This window comes from Haliaeetus leucocephalus, unplaced genomic scaffold, assembly GCF_000737465.1.
Source record: "Haliaeetus leucocephalus isolate CR32 unplaced genomic scaffold, Haliaeetus_leucocephalus-4.0 Scaffold605, whole genome shotgun sequence".
NCBI lineage: Eukaryota > Metazoa > Chordata > Aves > Accipitriformes > Accipitridae > Haliaeetus > Haliaeetus leucocephalus.
Genome location: NW_010973041.1, coordinates 1,113,996 through 1,124,603, shown reverse-complemented (window position 1 = coordinate 1,124,603; position 10,608 = coordinate 1,113,996). Strand labels below are relative to the sequence as shown.

Genomic DNA, 10,608 nt, shown 5'->3' with positions numbered 1-10,608 from the left:
CTGCGCCTGCGGCCCGCGCATGCGCCATCGCCTCCGCCCGCCCGCCCGGCGCGGAGAAGATGGCGGCTCCGTGAGCGGCGTGGCGCTGCTCCGCCATGAGGAATCTGCGGCTGCTGCGGACCGGCGGTCGCCGCCCCGCCGCCGCCGCGGGCAGCCCGCAGTGCTTCTGCCTCAGTGCCGAGCCCGGCACGGTCCTCGTGGGCTCACAGCACGGCCTTCTGGAGCTGGGCGCCGCCGGGGACTCGGTTAGAGCCGCCGCCGGGCGCACCGGGAGCCGCGGCCGCTTGTCGCTGTCAGGCTCGGGCCAGGGCTGTGGCTTCGGGGGAGGGGGCTGTCGGCTCTCGCGCATCGCTGCAGGCGTGTCGTTAGGGGCGGCTTTGGGCCGCCCGTTGCAAAGCGGCGATTAAAGCGTTTGGGCCGCCGTCAGCGGGAGCTGGCCTCCGGGCGGGTCGCGGCTGCCCTGGGGTACGGCTCGCTCCTTGTAGCGGCCTTTGCGGGGCCTTAGAGCCTCCTGCTGCTCCCTGCCGCCGCTTGCTGCTGTCTGACGGTGCCGAGGACGTTGGCTGTGAGGCTGCACTGTGATCTCAGCGGCTCGAGTGACTTGCTGTGCTTTTAAAATACGAAGTCTGCCTGCAAGAGGGTGGTTGTATTTGACACGGGTCATCCCCGTGGTGTAGTCTTAAGCATGATCCGGCAAGCAGTTGCATCACAAAACGGAAACGAACAGGCAAAGGGATAGTGAAGACTAGACGAGGAAGCTTTTGGAACCGTGCTGTAGGGAAGAAAAAAAACCTCAGAGCGCAAAATCGAAAACTGCTATTGAGCCATGAATTCCTGTTAGAGCTGGGTTGGAGCTGGGTTGCAGTGTCTTCTTTGGAAACACACTGTGCAATTTCAAGGCGTCTATTTCCTCTCAGTTTGTTCAGTTCTGAAGTTAGCTGACAGCAGAGCTTTTGGGCTTTCCTGGGATCTCATTTTTAAAGACGGGTGTTTTCTGAAAATCTCCATTGTGGTCTGTTTATGAAGGCTATCGGCTGAAATCCTTTTAGAATTAAAAAAAAAATAATAATTCTGAAGTTGCTAAATACGTCAGCTTCCTTTTCCGGCTTTGGGGATTATTTCAGGTCTTTATTACTGTGTTGTTTTTCCCTGATGACTGGATGTGTAAAAACATTCATGCAACTAAGCTGGAGAAAGCTAATTTAGCCAGAATTTCCCTTTTTTGCTGTAACTGAATGTGCATCCAAATTATTTTCCTTTAAATGTTTTTATATGCTGTGTCTGTGAAGTCTGAATGACCCATTGAAAGTATTGGGACACTCTAAGCAGCTACTCATTCACCTCTTTATGTTAACACTACATGGAGAAGTATGAAAGGGGGGTTGAAAGATGATTAGAACAGAGACAAATTGGAAGTTGTAGTATTGCCATTTATTATTTGCTCCCTTATGTGAGTTTTCTCATTGTCTAGCGATTTTAACATAAGAGAACCTTCACAGTTTCCTATGGATAAGTGAAGATAAGTACGTGCACATTGGCTGTTTCTTGGTGCCATTCACATACTTACTTCTGCTGTGTAATGCTTTGTGTAATTGCAGTAGGATGAAATATAACCATGGATGTTATTCTGTCATTTCTGCAAAAATCCCAGTGAGGTGATCTGTAGTTAATAAGTCATTGGTCTCTCTATGTCAAGGTGACAAGAGAAGTTTCCTTGACTGCGGAGGGTTTCATGCCTGAAGATGGAAGTGGCTGCATTGTGGGTATTGAAGATCTTCCAGAGCAGGAGTGCGTGTGTGTTGCTACAGCAGCTGGAGACATCCTACTGTGCAATCTCAGCACGAAGCAGGTAACATGGCAGGAAAGACACAACAGTACTGAGGGATTTCCAAGGAAAGGATGACACTTTTAATTTCTTCAGGGGGCAATTGTATATTTATTACATACTGAGCTGTGGTTAGTCTCCCTGTTCTGGGCAGATGAGCTGATTTTTGTGGGAGCCTTGAGCAGGATTGAGCACAGAATATACACTCCGTAAAAGAACCGGCACTGAAACAGTGGCTTGCCTGTTCACAGCCCTCGTCCTGTATGTTTGCTCAGAAGACTGTTGGCACACATCCAGCAGCACAGGATCCACTGGACAGTCTTACAGAAATAGGATATTGCTGAGACCAGGTACAGAATAAAGTAATCCATTCAGAACTCACACCGTAGCTACCTTTTTATTATTATCAGTCAATACGATGACATGACTTAAGAGAGAAGAAAGTGTTGTGATTCGAAGAACATTTGGATTAAAAAGCCCTAGAAAACACTAAAGGGAAACCAAAATACTTTAGCTGAGTAAATATGGCAGGAACTGAGATACGTGCTTTCTGTTCCTTTCTTAGTGTCAGATTTGTACAGTCTTCAGCAAGACACTTAAACACTACAGCAGCACCCTCTGAAATCTGCATCAGCTCCCACAATACCAGTCCAACAGTGCAGGTGTAGGTAGGTGTGAGATGACAGTGATCTGTCTGGGTTAGCTGTCAGATTGTGGTTATTTGCAGCTCACCTGCTTTGGTTCTTGTTTGGGTTTGATTTGCAGGTACCACTTAAATATACAATCAACTGTATCAGAAAAATGTGTCCCACATTGCAACTTAAGGGTCATAAGGGAATAGAGATTGACAAAAGATGTGATACGTGAGACTTTTCTTGCACTGATAACATGGGTCAGAGTTGAGGTTTAACTTCAGATACTTTATTTCAAGGCTTTTTGGCTTACTTTATCAATTTTAAAATGTTCTTTTGGTGCAGTCTGGGCACCAAGAAAGAAGTCTTGAAGGTTACTCTGCTTGTTCTGAAGCCTTTTGCATGTGGGTGATGGTTACTCTGCCCACTGGTGCCCAGTCCCACTTTGTGTACCTGAAAAGATTGTGACGCCTAAGCTTAATTCCTTGAATGGCATCGCCTTGCTGTTTATCACAGTTGTTCTATTCCACGCCTTTTGCAAATCAAGATAACAGTGCATGACAGAAGTTCTCTGCCTGCTGCTGTTGCTTATATACTCATGATGGCTAGTGAAACTGGCCCTGTTTTTCATTAACTTTGAAGTTAGTGCAGCTGTATACAGTTGTCAAGTTCAACATGCACAAGCTGATCAGCTGATGTTTCAATGGATATAGTGTCTCTTAACTGCATGTTGGAATTCTTTAGGTAAGAACATTATGTCTGTGTTTTGTGACTTCAGTATGTTTACCAATGTAACCCCAGAGCTGATCAGGCAATATTAACACTATACATGTTGACATAAGACTGAGAGTTGCAGAATAAAGCTCTTATTAAAACTGTGTATGGTAGAAAATGCTAATCTAATCTGGGCTCTCCTACATAAATGTTCTGGAACCATCTTTGCTTAGAAATGTTTCTTTTGTTTCATTCAACACAAAGGGTAAAGTAAGACTTGTGACTTTTCTAAGTAGGAGAAGATCTCTGTGCCTTGGTGATTGATTACTTTTGTGCTGAGTTGATGCTGCACTGGTGTTCCTGCACTTCTGTGATCTTATTTTGGTCTTGCAGGTGGAGTGTGTTGGAAGTGTGGACAGCGGTCTAAGTACCATGAGCTGGAGTCCTGACCAAGAGCTTGTTTTGCTTGCAACAGGTATCAACAACAGCCTGTAAGCTTTCTGCCTTAGGAGTGAAACTTGCTATGGCCCAAATGTAAAACACAGTTAAGTTTAAGACAGAAGAAACAAAATACAAAGTTATGAAACTGGGACTAAGACTTATAGAGGAAAAAAACTCCACCTGATCCTATATATGAGATTTCATTTCATGATCCATGAGGTGCTTTGGTGATCCAGGCAGAAGCTGTTTGGGCCCAAAAAGCTGAGTTTTATAGAACAGCAAGTAGTCTTTCAGATCTTTCAAGGAAGTATATTTGATCTTGCCTCTAAAACATAAAGAATCCTGCTTTATATCCCCATTTGATTTCTTAGTAACAAAAACTGCTTCTTGTCCTTTGGCAGGAAATGTGTCACAGGCTCAACTTAGCTACAGATGTGTCTCACTGTCCTGGTTTCAGCTGGGATGTAGTTAACTGTCTTCCTAGTAGCTGGTACAATGCTATGTTTTGAGTTCAGTATGTGAAGAATGTTGATAACACTGATGTTTTCAGCTGTTGCTCAGTAGTGTTTAGACTACAGTCAAGGATTTTTCAGCTTCTCATGCCAGCCAGGGCACCTGACCCAAACTGGCCAACAGTGTATTCCATACCATGTGACGTCCCATCTAGTTTAGGAACTGGGAAGCGGGGGGCAGGGATTCGCCCCTCGGGGACTGGCTGGGTGTCGGTCGGCGGGTGGTGAGCAATTGCCCTGCGCATCATTCGTACATTTCAATCCTTTTATTACTACTGTTGTCATTTTATTAGTGTTATCATTATCATTATTAGTCTCTTCTTTTCTGTTCTATTAAATCGTTCTTATCTCAACCCAGGAGTTTTACTTCTTTTCCTGATTTTCTCCCCCATCCCACTGGATGGGGGGGAGTGAGTGAGCGGCTGCGTGGTGCTTAGTTGCTGGCTGGGGTTAAACCACGACACTCACTTAGAAAATAAAGTTAGCCTCAAGCAAAACAGGATCACAGAATGCTTGAGGTTGAAAGGGAACTCTGGAGGTCACCTATTCCAACCCCCTTGCTCAAAGCAGGTAACGTGGAGCAAGTTGTGGGAACTGAGCCTAGTCACATTTTGGATATCTCCAAGGATGGAGACCCTACAACCTCTGTGGGCACCCTGTTCCTGTCTGTGACCACCCTCACAGTAAAAAATTGTTTTCTTACGTTTTAATGGAATTTGCTGTATTATAGTTTGTGCCCATTGCCTCTTGTACTTTCACTGGGCGCCACTACCAGTCTGGCTCTGTCTTCTTCACTGTACCTCACTTCCCACATAAGATACTTATATACACTGATGAGATTCCTCTTGAGCCTTCTCTCCAGAGCAGTCTGACTTCTCTCAGCTTTCCCTCATGTGACAGATTCTCCAAACCCTGAATCACCTGTGTGACCCTTTGCTGGACTCATTCCAGTATGTCCTTGTCTGTCTTGTACTGGGGAGCCCAAAACTGGAGCCAGCAATCCACGTGTGTGTCACCAGAACTGAGTAAAGGAGAAGGATCACCTCCCTCAACCTACTGGCAACACTGCTAATGCAGCCCAGGGTGCTGTTGGCCACCTGTTCAGCAGAGGGCTGCTGCTGGCCCATGTTCAACTTGGTGTCCCCCAGGAAACACAGGTCATTTTTTTGCCAAGCTGCTTTCCAGCCACTTGGCTCCCAGTCTGTCCTGGTGCCTGAGATTATTATTTTCCAGGTGCAGGACATGGCTTTTCCCCTTGCTCAGCTTTATGACATTCTTGACAGCCCATCTCACCTACATGACAAGGTCCCTGTGAACAGCAGCACAACCTTCTGGTGTACCTGCTACTCTTCCCAGTTTTGTGTCATCTACAAACTTGCTGAGGGTCCCATTCTCCAGGTCATTAATGAAGATATTAAACATTGGCCCTAGTATCTGAGGGCATGCCACTGGTGACTGACCTCAAGCTGGACTTTTTGCCACTGATGGCAAGCTTCTGAGCTTGGCAGTTGTCCTGATTTCAGCTGGGATAGAGTTAATTTTCTTCCTAGTAGCTGGTACAGTGCTGTGTTTTGGATTTAGTGTGACAGAAAAGTTGATAACGCACTGTATTTTTAGCTATTGCTAAGTAGTGCTGATCCTAAGTTACGGATTTTTCAGTTTCCCATGCTCTACCAGCAAGCAGGGGTAAAAGAAGCTGAGAGGAAGCATAGCCAGGACGGCTGACGGAAACTAGCCAAAGCGATATTCCATACCACAGAATGTCATGCTCAGGATATAAACTGAGGGGAGTTGGCTGGGAGGGGTGGATCACTGCTTGGGCATCAGTCAGTGGGTGGTAAGCAATTGCATTGTGCATCGCTCTTCTTTTCTTGGGTTTTGTTTATCTCTCTTTTTGTTATATTTCTTTTCATTACAATTATTATATTTTATTATTATATTTCCTTTTATTTTATTTTAGTTATCAAACTGTTCTTATCTCAACCCATGAGTTTTACTTTTTTTTTCTCTAATTCTTCCTGTCCCACTGGGAGTGGGGAGGAGTGAGCGAGTGGCTGCATGGTGCTTAGTTGCTGGCAGGGCTTAAACCATGACAGCAGTTCAGCTGATGTTTCAGTCCCCTTCACTGTCCTTTTATCTATCCCATCCTTCATGAGTTTGTCTGTGATGATGTTATGGGAGACAGTGTCAAAAGCCTTATTAGAATCAAGATAAATGACATCCACTGGTCTCCCTGTATCCACAAGTTAGTCGTCTCATTGTAGAAGGCTTTCAGGATGGTCAGGCCTGATTTCTGCTTCATAAATTCATGCGGACTGCTCCCAGTCACCTTGTCCTTCATATCTCAAGAGTAAATATTTGAGAGTGCCTAGTACTTATTTTTAAAGTGGAAGGAACTTTTTAAGTTTAGGCCAGGAAGCATGTTTTTGAAGAGAGAGATACTTGAAAGTGTTCTTCTGTTCCAGTTTTGAGATTTTCTGCTTTGAAGGATGTGTTCTCTTTAGTATCGTATTACCATTAGAAATATCTCTACAGCCAAGTCCATGACAGAACAATGGGACAACACAGGAGAACAATGAGTTTTTATTTGCTGGAGATACCATTACCAATATTGTATTTAATGTCTACCCTGCAGGTCAGCAAACGCTCATCATGATGACGAGGGATTTTGAACCAATTACTGAGAAGGAAATCCACCAAGATGAGTTTGGGGAAGGTGAGAGGTGCACTGAAATGAAGTTGTTCAAACTGATGTCATTGGTGTGTTGTAAACATGTAGAAAGTAAAGAAATGGAGCTGAGCACTTACTGGGCCTCAGGAGACATTTTAGACTGTAATGCTGCTGGACAGCTGAAGGGGAATGCCAATGTTTTACTTGTCAGCATGAATTCAAGTAAGTTCCCTGTACTAGAGGACTTTCTGGGCTACGTAAATTTTCTTCAGGTTTTTAGAATTAAACTTGGATGGAAGATGTGGGTGGCTTGAAGCTGTGGTTGTATTTATCACACTGTGCAAATTAGTGCTGTAAATCTTCCACAACAATGATTATTTCTTCTTCAGGAAAGTTTGTTGCTCTTGGCTGGGGTAAAAAGGAGACACAGTTCCATGGATCAGAGGGAAAACAGGCAGCACATCGCAAACAGACGGTATTATACTAGTTTTCTTATGTTACGCCCATGCTGTCTCTGGAAAAACACATATAGAGTTTCTGTTATTCCTGCAGTGCCAGCTTGCCACTGCCTTTTTGGTAGTTGTCTTCATAGGCTGCTTCTGTTTGTTTCTGTTATCTGAAATCCAGCGTTTTTCTCCTCCTCCTAATTCAAGATAGCAGCTGTGAGTACTTAGAACTGTTCGTACAGAGCTCAAAGCAAGAAGATTTGCAAGTGGTAGTGCTTGCAGAGGTAAAGTCACCCTTAAATCAGTGTGACAGATTTTGCTGAATTTGTGCTATATACTCAGGTGTTCCTATGACCAAGAGAAATAACAAGCAGTGTGGCTGAGAGGAGCAGAAAGAACAGTAGTTTGAGCTCCCGGAAGGCAAGAGTAGTAGGATTTGGGCTACTCACCATCACCAGTCATGTGAGGTAGCTCCATGTGCCTGCACATTTTAGCTCTTTGCTCTTTTGTCTGACACTTCCTTGTTTGGGTCTTGTTTTCTTTACTTTTAATTTGGTGAAAAGTCAGGTAGCTAAAAGCACTCCACTGCTGGATTTTTATTCTTGTGTTTAAGTTTCAAAATTAAAACTGTCCACTCTGGCAGACAGAGTGCAGACACATGAAATGTGGCCTGTTCCAGCTTTACTGTTATGAAGGACAGGATGAGGCTTGGCTGTATCTGGGAAAATATGCCTAGCTTGACAAAAGTTAAACCTTTGAACACCTGCCTCTTTATGGATATTCTGTTGAGATTTTATTTTTTTTCTTATGTTGTTCTACCTCAAAGAACACTACTTTTCATCCCAGCTTCTGCCTGCCTTGCAGACTGTCTGGATGGCATGCCTTTCCCACCTTTCTCCTTCCAAGGGGTTGTGACTCCAGGCATCAGTCATGAGCAAACCCTGATTCACCCTTGTGTCCAGCTTATGCACAGTTGGTCTATAAGCAGACACCCTGGTGGAGGGGAAGGACAGCATGTGATCATGTGAATAGACAGTCATATGTCCTTGCAGGAGGAGCAGATTGAATTTACAGGCAGTTTTAATTCTAGTATTTCCTAAAACAACATTCTGAGTAATGAATTTTTAGCTTTGCAGCCTTAAGATTTTTTAATGGATTGATTTCATGCCAAGGCTCTTGAAAGAGCTGGCTTAGCAGTGCAGTCTGTTTAGACAAAGACAGCAGTTGTCTTCCTAAGCTTTGATGCAGCTTTCTGTTGTGTGACTTCAGGAAGTGTCACCTACTTCAGCCTGGGATGACAGCAGGCCTCGGGTGACGTGGAGAGGAGATGGGCAGTTTGTTGCAGTGAGTGCTGTCTGTCCAGAGACAGGTATGGGACCAAACTTCTTTGAAATACCAACATGTGTAAGAGGCTTCTTAAGCAGAAGCTAGGCAAGGCAAGAACTGGCTGGTGTTTGTGGTCTCTTGGGCCCTTAAAGCAAGGGTGAGTTGAGCTAGTTAATTGCTCTTTTCTCTATTTTGGTGTTCTCAGAGGTATTTTATAGACACAATCTTCTGAACACTTTCTTTGCAGTTTGGTTTTCAGTCCAGTGAGAAGCCAGGAGAGGTTACTACTGGGTAGTTACTACCTGAACTGCTTCTTTCACCAGCGTTAAATCACTGCTCAAGCTCTAAGCAATCTCTGACAGGCTTCCAGTGCCAAATGGATGAATCTGCGTTGCCATACCCATTGTCCCTCATACTAGCAGTTTGGCCTTGCACACTTCTGTTTAAATACTGGTAATACTTTTCCCTAGGTTTTGCCCTAAAGCCAAAGAAGTGATGAGCACATTCATTTCTTCTAAGACTGTAGTTGATGTCTTCCATGATAAATATTACTAAGCAGTTTAAATGTATTGGTCAACATATTGAGCTGCACCAAACTGCACTGCTCTTCCACTAGTTTGGGTTTTTACCTTCAGTGCTTCAGATTAGGGAGAATCTTGCATTTATAGGAATATTTTAATATTTCTGTGGTGAAACCTGGAGATGGAAATGGCTATGACTGAGCTACATCAGACTGAAATCCCCACTCATTTCCTTTAGAGTCACTCAGTTACTATGGCAGAACTGCCTGAGACAGAGTAAGTTTTCACCCCTTAAGGTGTAGATGAGAAATCTCCTTTTTATTCATGTGCATCAAAATTTGCTCTCCTACCCTCATAAAATCAGAAAAGTCTCTTCCCAGTGCTTTCTTACACCCTTGTCTCATTGATCTCTCAACTTGTAGGTGCTCGGAAGGTCCGAGTGTGGAGCAGAGAGCTTGTGCTGCAGTCAACAAGTGAGCCTATCTCAGGATTAGAGCAAGCACTGTCCTGGAAGTGAGTAGCAAAGCAGTCTGCATGCCAGCAACAGAGTGTTGCTTTTTATTCCCTGGTCACAGTCTTTTATCAGCATCAATTTCATTTCTCCTGTGTTTGTTTATTTTTCCTAAAACTTGAAGAAAGCTTCCTTCTGATCCAGCATGAGGAAGAGTAGCTCTTTAAACCCTGAAAAACTTAATACTTGCGTCATGTGCAGGAGGAAGGGATAGATTCTCTGCACAGTCTCAATGTCAAGTGGTTTTGGACTCAACTGTATAAGTAGGAGTATTACAGGTCCCTTTGCCAGTGCTGACGTTTACTTGCTCACCTGAGGATGTCATGAGCCTGGAAAATGTCTGTGCTGGATCAATGACTTTGCACAGTGCTGAGGAAAACACATCCTCTGCTCCCCTTGTCTTCATCTCTCTGGAGAAAATGTGAGATGATTGGTGTTTAAAATGACAGCTAGTGATTATGTGAGCAACCACTTTTCATTTGGCTCTTTTTTAAGGCCCTCTGGAAACCTGATAGCATCCACTCAAGAAAAACCCAACAGACATGATGTGGTTTTCTTGGAGAAGAATGGACTTCTTCATGGGGAGTTCACCCTGCCATTCCAGAAGGGGCAGGTCAAAGTAAGTGCTGTGCCTGGGCTTCTTTGATTAGAGTGAAATAGAGAGGAAGACTAGATCTTTTCCAGATTCCAGGAGGAAGTTTTTAACTTAACACTTAGTGCTGGTCCTGATGGAAAAGTGACTTGAAAAGTAAACAATGAAGAAGCCTGTGGAGAAGATGCAATGCCTTCTGCAGGCCCGTAGTACAGAGACAAGTACAGGGCGATTGTGGCCCTGGGGTGCTTCTGGCCCCTGTGTACTTTCTACCAGGCAAATGCTTCAAAAATGCTGTTCAGGATGTCAGCTGTTGCAAGAGTGAGGTGAAATACTCGCATTATCCCAAATAAGAGAAGTGAGAAGCTACTGCTAGGGTGTTAACTTCAGCTTCTGCCTTTGGATGCTGAGAGGTCT

The 10,608-nt window shown here is 44.4% G+C and overlaps 1 protein-coding gene across 1 annotated transcript in view; it reads left to right on the top strand.

The window, feature by feature from the left end:
- Positions 1–46: 46 nt before the first annotated feature.
- IKBKAP (inhibitor of kappa light polypeptide gene enhancer in B-cells, kinase complex-associated protein) overlaps positions 47–10,608 on the top strand; it is a 32,257-nt gene continuing 21,695 nt past the window's right edge. The window contains exons 1-8 of the mRNA XM_010578119.1: positions 47–245; positions 1,697–1,849; positions 3,565–3,646; positions 6,760–6,840; positions 7,185–7,270; positions 8,511–8,610; positions 9,511–9,601; positions 10,095–10,218. Coding sequence (XP_010576421.1) covers positions 96–245; positions 1,697–1,849; positions 3,565–3,646; positions 6,760–6,840; positions 7,185–7,270; positions 8,511–8,610; positions 9,511–9,601; positions 10,095–10,218 — 867 coding nt within the window. The 5' untranslated portion in view covers positions 47–95. The remainder of the gene's footprint in view (positions 246–1,696; positions 1,850–3,564; positions 3,647–6,759; positions 6,841–7,184; positions 7,271–8,510; positions 8,611–9,510; positions 9,602–10,094; positions 10,219–10,608) is intronic.